The sequence below is a fragment of the Fistularia commersonii genome, chromosome 34 (genome assembly GCF_037954325.1).
Source record: "Fistularia commersonii isolate RoL2024-O1a breed Wild chromosome 34, RoL_Fcom_v1.0, whole genome shotgun sequence".
Taxonomy (NCBI): Eukaryota; Metazoa; Chordata; class Actinopteri; order Syngnathiformes; family Fistulariidae; genus Fistularia; species Fistularia commersonii.
Window position 1 is genome coordinate 562,790 of NC_141317.1, and position 17,838 is coordinate 580,627.

Consider the following 17,838-nt stretch of genomic DNA (forward strand, 5'->3'; position numbering starts at 1 on the left):
TAAATGCAGATCTTCATTTCATTCATCCAACTGAGACCATTGAAGGGGACTGTTGATTTAATGTGAGTTTCTTGTACACTGATGCAGTTTCTCAAAACCAACTGGTTGAAAATAAAAGCAGACAGTGGTGCAAAGGGGAAACTACAAAACATAATATATAGTAAAACTAACTGCTGATACTTGCAGCGGTGCCCTGCACCTTTTGCTTCAGCTCTGCCTTTTTGTCCGATGTATTTTGTTGAAGCATAGATGGTGTGGTAATTGTCAGAGTAATTCCAAGAAAGACACTCAAGTTGAAGTTTTGTCAGTTTATCATGTTGCTATGAAATTCCAGGAAGTACAACAGTCACTGATAACTGCTGTCTGAAGAGTAACATAGTCATTTTTTGTTAATTTGTCGACAAAATGTTATCGTGGCAACTGGACATGAATTTCTTCTTGAGATATTTCATGTCTTATCCGAGAGGCTCTCTGAGGTCAAATGAACCAGGGAGCATTTTCCGTATATAACTGCCAGGGCTTGGGGCTGGTTTAAGTTGGGATTGCTTGTTATATTAATGAGAGAATTGTTTTGCAGAAACTAGGTTGATATTGAGGTTGTTGTGTTAATGTTAGGGGGAACAGAGGTACAGCTTCTGGGGACTTACCTGAATTAAAATTTGAATAGGTATAGCTAAATTTCCGATTGTGTGAAACAAAGGAGAAAAAGCTGTTGGATAACTTGGACCGAGATTTGGCCGGTAGTCACCAGGGTCTGTTTTTTTTGTGGTTGATCTACCCAGTCATGTGGTGAGTGTAGATAGACCTGGTGCTGAGTTACTTTTCTTGTTATGGGTCCCAGTAGGTCTTTACATGTTGGCAAAAGGTTGTTGTCTAAGGCCTCCTGTCCTCTGTTCAAAGAACGCTTCTCCATTTTGAAAAGATGGCTTCTCTCTCAAACCATCTGTCTTCTCTGGCCAGAATGCGGACATTGCTGTTTAAAGTTGTATACCTCCAGGTGTAGATGGACTGCGGAGTCCTGTGCCTCAGTGGTGGCTCTCCTATGTTATGCAATCCATTTGTGGAGAGGTTGTTTTGTCTCCCCAATGTAGAAGTCATCATAATCCTCACTGTAGGTGACTGCATTCTAAATGTGCCAGGGTGTTTGGTCAAGTCTTTGCCTCAGGGTATTATGTGTTTGTTAAAAAACACTTCTGAGTTTTTCCAAAATACCAGTAATGTATGGTGTGACAATGTCTTTATGTTTGTTACTGTCCTCTTTCTGTTCTGTGTTCTGTGTTCTTTTGTCTGGTGGTTTCTGTTTTGGCAAAGGTCCAGTTAGGGTACTCAGAAAATTTAAGGGCTTTCCTATTGTGTTGGACCTCAGTTTTTGCCTTCATCGGTTGATAGGATCGTTTTGGCTTGGTGGTGAACAGTTCTAAGTTACCTCTAGGTTGTGTTCAAAGAGGTGATGCAGGTTAAATAGGTCTGTGTGTGATGATTTTCAATTATCTTAATGTGTAGGCTCCTGTGCCATTGAATATGAACACAACTGTACCAAGACAAGTAATTTGTCACCAGTGACATCCTCCTTTGTGAATTTGATGCGGGTGTTGATCATGTCAAGGTATGTTGTGAAATCCTCCTATTCTTGCTTTTTTTATCTTAATCCATGTAACATCCACATCCCTTTACTATTAGTTTGGTAGTTTAGCAAGATTTTAAAGACAGCTGACCACTTTCTTCTTATATTGGCTAGGAGGATGGTGTCTCATTTCTGAATCAGGAAAGCTCCATCTTCTCCTTATGTGTTAGATTTGATGGGGTAGGGACTTGGTGCTGGAGAGTGCTCTTAAGACTTTGAGTTGGATTTGTTCTGAACAAAGGAGAGGGGCCTTAGGCAACAACCTTTTGCCCATATATATTGCTGGACAAGTATCCATCCCAAGACAGATCAACTCACACACACCAGGTCTCTGTACTTTCCATGCGAATCACAGAGATCCAACACCGAAATTAAACTCTGGTGACCACAGCCTCGGCCTCAGTCCAAGTAATCTGACCTGTTGCTCTCCTTTATTTCTGCACAATCAGAATTTTAGCTATACCCATTCAAATATTATCTCAGGTAAGTCCCCAGAAGTTGTACCTATGTTCCCACTAACACAACAACCTCACCATCAGCCTAGTTTCTGCAAAACAACATGGTTTGTTAACATAACAAGGCATCCTAATTTAGACCAGTCCCCAGCCCTGGTCTGTAGCACTGGCTAAAGTGGGGCAAAAGAGTATTTAGTCAGCCACCACTTGTGCAAGTTCTCCTACTTAAAAAGATGATAGACCTGTAACTTTCATCACAGGTACACTTCAACTGTGAGACAGAAGTTGGGGAAAGAATCCAGGAAATCACATTGTAGGATTTTTAATGGATTAATTGGTAAATTCCGAGATGAAATAAGTATTTGGTCACCTACAAACAAGCAAGATTTCTGTCTCTCACAGAACTGTAACTTTGTCTTTAAGAGGCTCCTCTGTCCCGCACATGTTACCTGTATTAATGGCACCTGTTTGAACTAGTTATCAGTATAAAAGATACCTGTCCACAACCTCAAACAGTCACACTCCAAACCCCTGTTGAAGGACACCAGAAACAAATTTTAGACCTGCACTTGGCTGGGAAGATTTAAGTTGAAAGTCCGTGTTGCCCAGCAACAGCCTCAAAACATCACTGCTCTAGAGGAGATCTGCATGGAGGAATGAGCCAAAATACCAGCAACAGTGTGTGAAAACCTTGGGAAGACTTAGAGAAAACATTTGACATCTGTCATTGGCAACAAAGGGTATAAAACAAAATATTTAGATGAACTTTTGTTATTGACCAAATACTTATTTTCCAACATAATATGCAAATAAATTCTTTAAAAATCAGACAATGTGTGTTTCTGGAATTTTTTTTCCTCATTTTGTCTCATAGTTGAAGTGTACCTATGACAAAAATTATAGGCCTCTCATCTTTTTATGTGGGAGAACTGTATCAATTCTTTTTTGCCCCACTATATATGGAACACTCCCCCTGGTTCATTGGAACTGAAGAAGTCTTCTGATTGAGAGATGAAATGTCTGCAAGGAAAGAAATTCAGGTCCAGCTGCCATGAAAAGTCAGCAAAAATTAACTATGATCCAACTATCTCCATAGACATGTTTTGTGAAGCATATTTCAACGACAACATTCAGTCTTGTGTACTGGCATGTATTTTTCACACCTTTTTGTCTAATCAAAAAACTAGAAATCTGTACCAAAAAGAACCAGTGAGATGTGCTGGAAAAATAGATTAAGTGATAATGGAAATTTGGAGAAGAGTATTACATGTGTAGACATTCTCCATCCTTCTATGTTTCTCTCAATCCTTCAACATTTTTATCCTGCTGTACTTTGACTTTGATAAACAGATGCCTCACGTGTCTCCAGGTGTCTGCAGTTTCTATCCATTTATATTCCCTGGTCCACTGGGATGATCCCATGGACTTGACATTGTCAACTCAAAATGACGAATCAGTCTGCAAGTTACCTGCAAGTACCAAGGAGGGGGTTTTGCAGTTCCGAGCTGGGACCACCTACCTCGGTAAAGAACTGTGGAAAAGCTGCTACCTTGTCCTGAGGTAAGATTTTTTTTTCAGAAGGGTGCCTTTTAAAAGAACCGCAGGACACCTTACACAATTAATAAGAAACAACAGTTGAGTAATGGCTACAACAAGTTCTCCTTCTTTCGGCTTTTCCCGTCAGGGGTCGCCACAGCGAGTCAACTTTCTCTATCTAACCCTATTTTCTGTATCCTCCTCTCTCACACCAACTACCTTCATATCCTTTCTCACTACGTCCATAAATCTTCTCTTTGGTCTTCCTTGAAACCTCTTGCCTGGCAGCTCCAATTCCAGCATCCGTATACCAATATATTCTCTATCTATCCTCTGTACATGACCGAACCATCTCAGTCTGGCTTCTCTTACCATCTCTCCAAAACATCTAACATGTGCTGTTCCTCTGATAGACTGGTTCCTGATCCTGATCCTATCCATCCTGGTCACTCCCAAAGAGAACCTTAACATCCTTATCTCTGCAACCTCTAGTACTGCCTGCTGTCTTTTGGTCTTTGTAACAGTTTCTAGTCCATACATCATCGCTGGTCTCACCACTGTCTTATGCACCTTTCCTTTTATTCCTGCCAAAAGTCTTCTATCACATAGTACCCCTGACACTTTTCTCCACCCATTCCAACCTGCTTGGACCAGTCTCTTCACCTCTTTTCCACACTCTCTGTTGCTCTGGACTGTTGACCTCAAGTACCTGAAATCCTCCAGCTTCTTCGTTCCACCTGAGTTCCTCTCATTCACACACATATATTCTGTCTTGCTGTGGCTAACTTTCATTCCTCTCCTTTCCAGCGCATACCTCCACCTCTCACAATGTCATCTGCAAACATCATAGTCCATGGAGATTCCTGCCTAACCTCATCGGTCAGCCTGTCCATCACTATTGGGAACAAGAAGAGGCTCAGAGCTGATATCTGATGGAGTCCCACCTCCACCTTGAACTTCTTTGTTACCCCTACACCGTACCACTGTCTCACAGCTAGCATACATGTCCTGCACCAGTCTTACATACTTCTCTGTCACCCCAGACTTCCTCATACAATACCAGAGCTCCTCTCTTGGCACCCTGTCATATGCTTTTTCTAGATCAACACAATGCAGCTCCCTCTGGCCTTCTATGTACTTCTCTATCAGCATTCTCAACGCAAATACTGCATCTGTAGTACTCTTCCTAGGCATGAAGCCATACTGCTGTTCACAAATGATGACTTCTGCTCTCAGTCTAGTTTCCACTACTCTTTCCCATAACTTCATTGTATGGCTCATCAACTTTATCCCTCTATAGTTGCCACAATTCTGCACATCCTCTTTATTATTAAAAATAGGCACACTTTGCTTCACACTAAAATCACACTTTGTCTCCATTCTTCAGGCATCTTCTCACTCTCTAAGATCCTGTTGAATAATCTAGTCAGAAAATCTACTGCTGTCTCCCCTAGACACTTCCACACCTCCACAGGTATATCATCAGGACCAACTGCTTTTCCACTGTTCATCCTCTTCAATGCCTTCCTCACTTTACTTTTACTAATTTGCACTACTTTGTGGTCTACAATAGTAGACAATTCTACCCTTGCCTCTCTTTCATTTTCCACATTCATCAGCTCTTCAAAGTACTCTTTCCATCTTTCCATTACTCTTCTAGCATCAGTCAATACATTTCCCTCTCTGTCCACAATCACCCAGACCTGTTGTACATCCTTTCCATCTTTATCTCTCTGTTTCGCCAACCTGTATAGATCATTCTCACCCTCCTTACTATCCAACAGAGCATACAAGTCATCGTAAGCCCTTTGTTTGGCCTTTGCTACCTCTATCTTTATCTTTCGCTGCATCTCCCTGAACTCCTGTCTGTTCTCTTCAGTCCTCTCAGTATCCCACCTCTTCTTTGCTAACCGCTTTCTCTGTATATACTCCTGCACTTCCTCATTTCACCACCAAGTCTCCTTATATACTTTCCTTCCAGATGACACACCAAGTACTCTTCTACCTGTCTCCCTGATAACACTATCTGCAGTTGTCCAATCATCTGGAAGCTCACCCTGACCACCCAGACCTTTCTCAACTCCTCCCTGAAAACCATGCAACACTCCTCCCTTTTCAGCTTCCACCACTTTGTCCTCTGCTCTGCCATTGTCCTCTTGATCTTCCTTGTCACCAGAGTCATCCTACAAACCACCATCCTATGCTGTCTGGCTACACTCTCACCTACAACTACTTTGCAGTCACTGATCTCTTTCAGGTTACCTTTTCTATACATGATGTAGTCTACCTGCGTGCTCCTACCTCCACTCTTATAAGTTACCCATGTTCCTGTTTTTTCTGGAAAAAGGTATTCACTACAGCCATTTCCATCCTTTTTGCAAAATCTACCACCATCTGTCCCTCTGCATTCCTATCCTGGATATCAAATCTGCCCATCACTTCTTCATCCCCTCTATTGCCTTCACCAACATGTCCATTGAAGTCTGCACCAATTACTACTCTCTCATTTCTGGGAATATTCTGCATCACTTCATCTAACTCATTCCAGAACTTATTCTCCTCTTCAGATTCACATCCCACCTGCGGGGCATAGCCACCAACAACATTGAGCATCACACCTTCATTTTTTCAATTTCAGACTCATAAGTCTATCTGACAATCTTTTCACCTCTAAGACGTTCCTAACTAACTCCTCCCTCAAGATAACTCCGACTCCATTTCTCTTCTTGTCAGTACCATAATAGTACAACTTAAAGCCTGCTCCTAAGCTTCTAGCCTTACTACCTTTCCACCTGGTCTCCTGGACACACAGTACATCCACCTTCCTTCTCTGCATCATGTCGACCAACTCTCTACCTTTTCCTGTCATAGTCCCAATATTCAACTCACTTCTCTCAGTCCCAGGCTCTTTCCTTTCCTCCTCTCTCTCTGCTTCCGAACATGCACTCCTCATCTTCTTCTTGTTCTTGTTCTTCGACCCACAGTAGCCCAATTTCCATTAGTACCCTGTAGGTCATCAGTACCAATGGCGGTCGTTGTTAACCCGGTCCGCGACCGATCCGGTATGGTATAGTTTTGGTTGACTCGCATGTTTGGTTTTGGCAAAAGTTTTACGCCGGATGCCCTTCCTGACGCAACCCTCTGCATTTATCTGGGCTTGGGACCGGCACAGGGAGACACTGCTCCGTGCCCCCCCAAGGCAGGCTTGGAGAGACACAGGCCAGTGCCGCCCTGAGGCTGCATTAATGGCTACAACAAGTTGAAACTCTTAAATACTAAGACTACAAAATCAATTAAGCTGCTGCAAATTCTTAATGTTCATTTATTATTGGAAACCAACTCAGACCAATTATTCTTGTCTTCAAAAGTTGCTTCTGCGGATAATTTCCAAAGTTGTGAGTTTTGAGCAAAAGCCTGAAGAGGATGGGGTTACAAGAACGATGTTGCAGTGGTTAGCACTTCTGCCTAAGCACGAAGGAACCTGGTCTGATTCCAACAGTGGCCGGTGTGTGTAGTTTGCATGTACACCCCATGTCTGCATGGATTTCCTTCCACAATCCAAAAACATGCAGACCGTTAACAGGAAAGAATTGGAAAAATTGCTGAGATGTATGACTGAGAGTTAACTGTTAACCGTGGTCCTGTGTTTGTCGAGCGACCAGATGTACCCTGTCTCTCAGCTAAATGACAGCAGGGATAAACTCCAGAATTTTGTTAAGGTGTGATTGAATTGCAGTCTTATCTATAATTTTATGTAATCTATAACTCCAAGTTTGCAACTACTCAGCTAGTTATCCTTTGTATTGAGTGGCTTTCCGCTCTTGTGAATCCATGGTCAATCCCAAAAGCTCAAGAGTCTTCCTTATCGAAATACTCTACCAGATCTCCTTGCAGCAACCTGAATTTGGTGGGGGTTTTGGGATCCACCACTTTGGTGTGCAGTGAGAGCCATGTGCCATAAGTTACTGGGTTGGGTTCAAGTGAATTTCTTGGCCATCAAATGGCCACTTCTTTAACTTGAGAACCCATTCATTTGACTTCACAGTGTGTGTTTAACCTTTTTCCATTTGCAAATTGGGGATCTCAGTACAAGAATACTAAAATAGGGGGCGTGATTGTAAACTCTCAGTTGTGCCAATAGATGGTATGCATATGAGGTTTGCCTATGTTGTGAGTGGCATGACAGTTTTATCTCAGGCTTGGGAAAGATGTTAATTTAACGACAAATTTCATCTATAGTGTACCATTGAAAAAATTTGTTTTTTGGCCTTTCAACGCTAGATTCCTTCATCAATGGTGACCAGCTACATGGTGATCAAACCTGAGCCTCTGTCCCATGCCCAATTGTTAGAATTTCTTAAATGATGCAGCCCATGGGACTATTTAAGGCAAGGGACATCCTCTTCTTCCCTGAGTCAAGCGTTGGGCTGGCCGCATACCTGGTTCATGTCATGGAGGGTTCTGGACTGGATTTTTAAGTGGGGGATTGGGTGGGAGGATTAGTGAGCGGATCATGTGGAGGGTTTTTGAGCCCAGAAGGTCCTTCTGCTTCCATATCCACTCGCAGCTTCTTTCAGAGACTGATTTAATATTTTGTAGCAGAGCCTGTCAATGGATGCCAAGGTATTTCAGTAGCCTGATGGTGGAAGAAGCCACAAAACCTCTGCATCCCACTTCAACTAGATAGATTTTTATAATCCATCCTCATTGTTGAGCGTCTGGCCCAAAATTGGTGGAACACAGTTTATAGATCTCTTCTGTTTAGCTTTCCCATGGGATTGTGATGTGACGTGATGTTCTGTGATGTGAACAGACTTCAGTAATGGAGACCAGTACCAAGTCTGATCTAAGGGAGGTGGGTGAGATCTCAGGTGGAAATGTTAATTGCAGGCCAACATCAACCAGCATCTTCCAGGCCTGGGCTAGTTATGCAGATTCTGATTTGGTAAGGGGATAGTTATTTCTGTCCCTCTGATGAAGGTTGGGACTGTGATGGAATTGGGGCTGCTCTCAGAGGCAATCAGTTTGTGATATTCCTCTTGCTCTCAAGAGCTGCTGCTGGACTCTTGAGGACCTGGTTGTGCATCCAGGTGAAGCGGCCTTGTGTGAAGCTGGTCTTACCACCGGTCAAGATATATTTGAGTGCCGCCTGCAGTTGGGGCACAAGTTAGGTCCTCGCCATACAACTGGTGAAGATTTTTGGGAGATGGGAACACATCATAGGTGGATCTAATGATGAAGCTGATGTTGCTTACCTCCATTTCCTAGAGTTCCTCGCAGTTGAGCTTTCTCCTCTCCAGGCCTTCCCATCTCATACATTGTCCCTGCATGGCAAGAGGGACGGCATCTGCCTTCTCCTGATGGTGCACCTCCTAATTCACCATTTTCCCCCTCTCTGATGTTGAGGCCTAATGCCAACTTAGTTTACTTGCTTTGAGGCCAAAGCCTCCTCTTCCCAGTTGGACATGCCCCACAATGTCACTGTGCCTCAGGGCTGTCATAGCATGGTGCACTATGTCAGATGGTGTCCATTTCTGTATAGGTACCAGGGGTAGAGCAGCATTGCTGAGGGTCCGGTCTCTGGAGTCCTTCAAAGTCATCTGGAGTCTCACTTTTGAGCACTTGTACTCTTCAGTGAGGCCTGTGATGGGCAGTTCAAGGACTGTTTTCCAGCATGGGACAGCATGGGACACTGAGCCACTTCTTTACATATGAAGTCATGCTTCACTCCATCTTCTCCATGGTTGTTATTGGGAGCTGAGCTTGGAAAAATTGGAAAAATGTTATTGGGAGGTCATAGATCAGGGGTGTCAAACTCATTTCTCATCATGGGCCACATACAGCCTAGGTAGATGTCAAGTGGGCCGGACCATTAAAATAATAGCATACTCAGCAATAAATAACCAAAATATCATGTCTTTCCTCTGTTTTGGTGTAAAGAAGTACAAGAACATAAGGAAAATTTTGGAATTTAATGAACAATCCTTTTACAAAACATTTCATGAAACACCTCATATTTCCCTAGACAAAAGTGCAATTTACTTTTATCATTCACATGTTTGCATTGCAATCATGTGATCATGCGATCCCACTGATCTTACAAAGGCACAAAACTTTAACAAGTAATTGGTATTGAAAAATATAGTAATGCACTTTAAGATTAAATGAGACATATAAAGAAAGGGATTTTTAAACTATTTACACATGTGCATATAAAATCTAAATTGAATCCCTGCCTACACCCTCCAAACTAAAAAGAGTGCTATTAAGTGTGTAAGGAAGAAAGTATTTACCTGTCCTGTAAATGTGTAAACTTCATTCATGAAACATAAATACACATACAATACATACTGAAAACGCATGGAGTTGCATGAACAGAAGAATTCCACCATACTCTTTAGTAGTGAAGCTGGTGACTAAAATTAAATTGCACATTTTCGCTAGCAATTAGCTAGCTGGCTTTTACCGCTGCATCACTGATTTCTCGGCTATGGGTGAAAGTGGACGCTGTTTCCTCAGACCCGACAGTAATTCATTGATCTTATCTCTTCTCAGTTGTCTTTGCAAGCTGTCATATTTTTTGCTGTGATGAGTCTTGTAGTGGCGCCGTATATTATATTCCTTAAATACCGAAAATTGTTGCAAACACGCCAAGCACAAAGGTTTCCCGTGCATCTCCGTAAATAAATAAGACGTAGTCAAATTTTCTTTGAAAATTCGACACTCTTTAACTACTTTTCTCTGTTTTGATAACGACATTTTGGCTAATGAGGGCATAGCGGGGAGATAGAGAACAGGGTAGAAAAAACTTCATTACAAGCAGCAGGTGGTACATTGATAACGTCTGCTGATTGGTCCGTCTCAGTGATGCGGATTGTCGTCTACTCTGACCAAAATAGTGCGCCCCCTAGCGGAAAATTCTCGAATGGCATTTAATCAAAAAAATTAAATCCTTGTCTTTTATGCATTTTTTCACTTTCAAATTATTCTGCGGGCCTGGCTGAATGCCCTTGCGGGCCGGTTCCGGCCCGCGGGCCGTATGTTTGACACCCCTGTCGTAGATAGTGAGTCGCTACATTATCCGAGGGGTAGTCCAAATTGACAGTAGGATGTTGATGTTTTCCAGACTGCTGGTGATGTCTTTGCTTAACATCTTGATAAATTTGAGTAGAATCACGATCGTTCATGAATTAATTCCCTCCTTTCTGCAACACACAATTTCTAAACACAAGTGACGCAGTTTAACTTCCACCCTTCATTAAATATTGAGAGGAAAAAAGATTATTGCCATGATTGTTTCTGTTCTGTATTCTTTGTCCCTCTAAGTATTATGTTATATAAGAGGATTATGATACATGTTTCTTTCTTTGCAGCAATGGCATTCTGTACCTGTATGCAGAAAAAACTGATGGGACACCTCTTTTGTCAGTCACCATGGGGTAAGCCTCATCTAGCTGAAGCATTGGACAAGAATAGACATTGTTCAATGATAGTTCTTCCAAGATTCAAACTCATCAGGAAAACTCATCTGACAGATAGAATGTTTGTACTGTTTGCACCCTTATTTTCCTATCAGTGGGGAGTACTGTGGAGGTTGCCGACGCTCAAACAACACAGAACATCCGCATGCTTTTCAAGTCATCCTGACCGAGCGCCCCCCACTGGAGCTCAGTGCCAACAATGAATTAGAAATGGCTGATTGGATGCAGCTGCTTTGCCAATCTGTCTCTAAAGGGGTAAGGATGCTCAATTGATTGATCATACAACAATTATAATCAATGTCCATATTAAGGACAAAATTTGCATTATCTTTAAATTCAATAAGAATAATACATGGCAACTTTGCCTTAAATCCAATACCTTCACTAAAAATGCACCTGATGCAAATGAAGTGATTGATATACTTTCTGTATATTTGTATGATAACTGTTCCTGGTCCTGAAAGTCAAAACCAACTGAAACCTATATGTAACATACCCAACCAGGAAAGCAAGTAAAAAAATAATGCACAAGTAATTCAACATATCTGTTTCTGCTCCAGGTCATCCCCCAGGGTGTGGCCCCCACTCCATGTATCCCATGTTGCTTGGTTGTAACAGATATGAAGCTGCTCACTTGCCATCAGGACTGTCAGACCAGCTTTTTCCGCTCACTTGGCAGTGTTGATATCTGTGATATCATCGGTGTCAGCCTGGAGGATCAGAAGGAATACTGCATCATTGTGAGTGGCTTGCTGATGATCATCCCTCCCCCCTTTTCACTGTCAAGTTTTACAGTTGATATTGACATATATCTTTATTTGGTAGAAAATGTATGTCAATGTTTTGAACTCAATCAAGTCCAAATTTTGAACATTTATAAAAGGATCTTTTGTTTTGGAAAGAGATTGGCGTACAAGTAATCTCAGTTGATGTTTATTGCTAATCTACTTTACATAGACAAGTGTAGATTACATCTTCTGTTATTGCCAGTGCCTGCCCCCTCTTTCTGTGAGAGGAAGAAAAAATAAAAAAGTAGCTGCGTTTGTGTCTGTGATTAAAGCCTAGACCAGTGGTCCCCAAAATCTATGGCCCGGGGGCCGGATACGGCCTGCCTCCACATTTTGCCTGGCCCCTCAATAATACCAGAGATGCATTATGTTTTTTTTTCCCATTCGTAAGCGTGATTTGTACGTGCATAGAACATAACATTCTATTCCACCCCTCTGCAGTCTGTGCCTCATCTGAAACCCCTCCCACAAAAAAAAAAAAAAATCCTGGACACACCCCTGTCAAATAACACGGAATAATGGCGAAAGGTTAGGTAAGAGATAAATAGATTCAGTATGCTGGGTATTATTTTTTTTGGTCAATCCAAAGAAAAGGCTGTTTGTCTCATCTGTCAAGAGAGGGTGGCTGTATTCAAAGAATACAATTTGCGCCGACACTATGAATCCCATCACAAAGACAAGTATGATAGCTTGCAAGGTCAAATGCGAGCAGACAAACGCTAAAAAGTGGACTGTTAGCTCAGTGGAGTGCATTTGTATGGCAAGCTCAGCTGAACCAGTGCACTGTCCACTCCGAGCTTTCTGGTTGCTCAACTGATAGCAAGCAGCAGTACACCTTTCACTGATGGAGAATTTGTCAAGAAATGTTTGAATACTGTTGCGGAGGAGGTGTGTCCCAGGAAGAAAGATGTCTTAAATGTTGTGAATCTGTCAGCGACTACAATCACAAGACCCATTGAAGAAATTGGGGGTAATGTAGCACTGGATGAGAGCAGGGATGTGCAGGACACAGCGCAGCTGCTAATTTTTATTCGTGGAGTTAGTGCAAACTTTGAAATGTGCGAGGATCTGGCAGCCCTCCAAAGTCTCAAAGGGACTACAACGGGGGAGAATATTTTTGGCCAAGTATGCCAAACCATGGAAGAGTTGATCATGGACTTGTCAAAGCTTGTTAGCATCACGACTGACGAAACTCTCAGTATGGTGGGTGCGTCTCGCAGTCTAATTGGGCTGAATCGCACTAATCGGGATGAACATATATTGGTAAGCTTACTTTTCTGACTTGAGCAAGCCATTTTGAGTACAAACAAATACAATTATAATGAAATCTACAGGGATAAAATCCGTTGTACAACCGTACTGGAAGTGAAATCTGTTGTGTTGGTAGGTGTTGGTATCGGTTCAGTTTCATAACCTGCTTGAATTCTGGTTTTCACAGTGAATTTGATGTGAGAGAGCTGCAAACAGTTGTGTCTACAAGAAAGTTAATTTTCCTTGGTCGTTTTTTCTGTGAAAAACTTGAAAAGGGTTGTTTGGTTATTATGTATTTAATGAATTGTGTTATATTTTTCATTAATCCTCTTCTTTCTACTTTTCCCTTCAGGGGTGGCCACAGCGAATGAACTCTCTCCATCTAACCCTATTCTTTGTATTCTCCTCTCTCACACCAACTACCTTCATATCCTCTCTCACCACGTCAATAGATCTTCTCTTTGGTCTTCCTCGAGACCTCTTGCCTGGCAGCTCCAATTCTGCCTGGTAGCTCATATTCCACTATCCGTCTACCAATATATTCCTTATCCCTCCTTTGTACATGACCGAACCATCTCAGTTTGGCTTCTCTGACCATCTCTTCAAAACATCTAACATGTGCTGTTCCTCTGATAGACTCATTCCTGATCCTATCCACCTTGGTCACTCCCAAAGAGAACCTCAACATCTTCATCTCTGCAACCTCTAGCTCTGCCTCCTGTCTTTTCATCATTGCAACTACTTCTAGGCCATACAGCATTGCTGGTCTCACCACTGTCTTGTACACCTTTCCTTTCATCCCGGCCGATAGTCTTCTATCACATAGTACCCCCAACACTTTCCTCAACCCATTCCAACGTGCTTGGATCCGTCTCTTCACCTCTTTTCCACACTCTAACAATAATAATAATAATAATCATGATAATAATAATAATAATACATAGGATTTGTATAGCGCTTTTCATGGTACTCAAAGACTCTCCGTTGCTCTGGACTGTTGACCCCAAGTACCTGAAATCCTCCAGCTTCTTGATTTCCACTCCCTGTTGCCTCATCGTTCCACCCGAGTTCCTCTCATTCACACACATATATTCTGTCTTGCTGCGACTAACTTTCATTCCTCTCCTTTCCAGCGCATACCTCCACCTCTCTAGATTTTCCTCTACCTGTTTTCTGCTCTCACTACAGATCACAATGTCATCTGCAAACATCATAGTCCATGGAGATTCCTGTCTAACCTCATCGGTCAGCCTGTCCATCACTATTGGGAACAAGAAGGGGCTCAGAGCTGATACCTGATGGAGTCCCACCTCCACCTTGAAGTTCTCTGTTACCCCTACAGCACACTGTACCACTGTCTTACAGCTAGCATACATTTCCTGCACCAGTTTAACATACTTCTCTGCCACCATCACACTTCGTCTCCATTCTTCATGCATCTTCACTTTAAGACCCTTCTGAACAATCTCATCGGAAACTCTACTGCTGCCTCTCCCAGACACTTCCACATCTCCACAGATATATCATCAGGACCAAAGGTCTTTCCACTCTTAATCCTCTTTAATGCCTTCCTCACTTCACTTTCTTCACGCCCTTTGCTACCTCTATCTTTACCTTACACTGTATCTCCCTGTACTCCTGTCTGTTTTCTTCAGTCCCCTCAGTGTCCCACTTCTTCTTTGCCAACCTCTTTCTTTGTATATACTCCTGGACTGCCTCATTAGACCACTATGTCTCCTTATCTACATTCCTTCAAAGTGATACACCAAGGGCTCTCCAACCTGTCTCCCTGATAACATTAGCTATAGTTTTCCATCATCTGGAAGCTCTCACTGACCACCCAGAGCCTTCCTCAACTCCTCCCTGAAAACCATACAACACTCCTCCCTTTTCAGCTTCCACCACTTTGTCCTCTGCTCTGCCTTTGTCCTCTTGATCTTCCTTGTCACCAGCCATCCTACAAACCACCATCCTATGCTGTCTGGCTACACTGTCACCCACAACTACTTTGGGGTCACTGATATCTGTATACCTGCATGCTCCTACCTCCGCTCTTCTAAGTTACGCTATGTTCCTGTCTTTTCTGGAAAAAAGTGTTCACTACAGCCATTTCTATCCTTTTTGCAAAGTCTACCACCATCTGTCCCTCTGTGTTCCTATCCTGTATATCAAATCTGCCCATCACTTCTTCATCCCCTCTATTGCCTTCACCAACATGTCCATTGAAGTCTGCACCAATGACCACTCTCTCATTTCTGGGAATATTCTGCATCACTTCATCTAACTCATTCCAGAACTTCTCCTTCTCTTCAGATTCACATCCCATCTGCAGGGCATAGCCACTAACAACATTGAGCAACACAACTTCAATTTCCAGTTTCAGACTCATAAGTCTATCTGACATTCTTTTCGACTCTAGAACATTCCTCACTAACTCCTCCCTCAAGATAATTCCTACTCCATTTCTCTTCTTGTCAGTACCATAATAGTACAACTTAAAGCCTGCTCCTAAGCTTCTAGCCTTACTACCTTTCCACCTGGTCTCCTGGACACACAGTATATCCACCTTCCTTCTCTGCATCATGTTGACCAACTCTCTATCTTTTTCTGTCATAGTCCCGATATTCAAAGTCCCTTCTCTCAGTCCCAGGCTCTTTCCTTTCCTCCTCTCTCTCTGCTTCTCCTCCTCTTCTTCTTGTTCTTGTTCTTCGACCCATAGTAGCCAAATTTCCACTGGTACCCTGTCGGTCATCAGTACCAATGGCGGTTATTGTTAACCAGGTCCTCAACCAATCTGGTATAATATGGTTATGGTTGACTCGAATGGTTGTTTTTGGCAAAAGTTTCATGCCTGATGCCCTTCCTGACGCAACCCTCTGCATTTATCCGGGCTTGGGACCGGCTCAGGGAGACACTGCTCCGTGCCCCCCCTAGGCAGGCTTAGGGAGACATGCGCCAGTGCCTCCCTGAGGCTGCATTTCATTGATAATATTATAATTTATTTTCTGTTTTTTTTTTTCTTGTCAAGATCCCAGAAAGGGTTAATTTTTGGTTATGTGTGGCTTTCTGGAAAACATAAATGTTTACATTTAGACACCTCTGCAATTGTCACACTTTTTGTTACAGACTGGTCCGCCCCCTGTCAGAAAAGGGCAAAGTTATTTAGCCCTGGCAGGAAATAGTTTGGGGACCCCTGGCCTAGACTGTGACATATCACTCCCATACTTTGGTGAATTTTGGCCACCAAAATGGCCTAATTATTGTTATTTAGGGTTATGTTGTTTGATAAGAGGAGCATATTTTATTGAAGGTTGCTTAAAAGGTCTGGGAAAACTGTCCCCGAATCCCTGCGGATGTCTCACTTACTTCCTGCTTGCTTTTGACAGGAGTTTGCGGCGGATCGGTCTCAGTTCCTCCCTTCGTGGGTTTTGTACTTTAGCGGATGTGAAGAGAGAGATCGACTGCTGGGCGTTCTAAACAACACATGGAAAGCGGTTTTCCAGGTAGGCTTATCAGCAGTTCAAGAGTAAAAAAATGTACTAAATCACAAATTACTGTGTATGTCTTCACTGTGTACAGGTTGATCTTCCTCAGAGAGAGATATCTGATCTGTCTGTTCGGAAGCGTTGCAGTGAGGCCCTCGCCCTTATGCAGAGTGCTTGGCAGCGTGCAGATAGTCTGGCCAGAGGCAGAGCCCAGCGTGAGCCGTGGTGCTGATCAGATAGGCACACACATTTGAATTGTCCACAGGCCCTGGCATTTCAGCGCACTGATATTTGGTTGAGATAGATGAAAGTACTCTTGAATACCAGTATATATTCCTTACTGAAGGACTAAAATGAAGCAATCAGACCTGCATGTTCAGCAACATGAATTTGTGAAACACCTCTGTAAAGCTTCACTCAAATATTCTTGACTAAATGAAGTAAAACCCCTTGAAAATGCTGCAGCAGATATCTGCAATGTTTGTGAATCCCTGGTGGACCTTCAAATGCTATCTTCTGTGGGAGCTAAGGAAGCTTAGTTACCTGATAGAAATACCTATTGAATAGAGTGTTTATTTTTGACATAAGAAGAATCCATTGTATCCCAAGTGTAGGAAGATTTGCTAATAAACCTTGACACAGAAACGGGGAGGAGTACAAATACTTTGAAGCTCGAAAAGAGGTAGAAGATATGAGAGACAGTTTGTCACCAGTAGGGTCACAACATAATGAGAAAATTATTCCCACACGGGGATGAATGACCAATACATTTTGATAAAGTTATTCATGTTACCTGGGACAAGACTACAGAATAACGCACTCCCTGTTTACCACTAGTTACAAAATGTAAAACCAAATAATACTTACACATTCAAGAGTAAATGTACAATATCCATGCACTATACACCTGTGTGTATGATTGAGGGATATATTGCCTTGTCTATTTTGTGTGCTTTAGGTTGAGAAAGCAAGAGGATAATGAAGACCTCAGTCAAAGGTTTTGTTTTTTTCACATGCACTGTTACATGTCATGCCGGTTTCCTATTCTATGCTAGATACTCAAATGTTTTCATTAACTTCAACAGGCCTGCCCTTTCTCTACTCAATGCATTTGAGTGGAGGCTTTCTTGCAGACCTGTATGTTTTTTTTTTGGTTAGACTTTATTTTTTTAAATGGTACTTGTTTAATATCATGAGTTATTCTTCCAGTTTGAGTGC

The 17,838-nt window shown here is 42.4% G+C and overlaps 1 protein-coding gene across 2 annotated transcripts in view; it reads left to right on the plus strand.

The window, feature by feature from the left end:
- Positions 1 to 17,066, plus strand: part of plekhm2 (pleckstrin homology and RUN domain containing M2) — a 34,733-nt gene extending 17,667 nt beyond the window's left edge. For both annotated transcript variants that reach the window (XM_086142118.1, XM_086142119.1), the window contains 6 exons: positions 3,449 to 3,639; positions 10,989 to 11,054; positions 11,192 to 11,351; positions 11,657 to 11,836; positions 16,522 to 16,638; positions 16,715 to 17,066. In XM_086142118.1, coding sequence (XP_085998244.1) covers positions 3,449 to 3,639; positions 10,989 to 11,054; positions 11,192 to 11,351; positions 11,657 to 11,836; positions 16,522 to 16,638; positions 16,715 to 16,852 — 852 coding nt within the window. In that variant the 3' untranslated portion in view covers positions 16,853 to 17,066. The remainder of the gene's footprint in view (positions 1 to 3,448; positions 3,640 to 10,988; positions 11,055 to 11,191; positions 11,352 to 11,656; positions 11,837 to 16,521; positions 16,639 to 16,714) is intronic.
- The last annotated feature ends 772 nt before the right edge of the window (positions 17,067 to 17,838 follow it).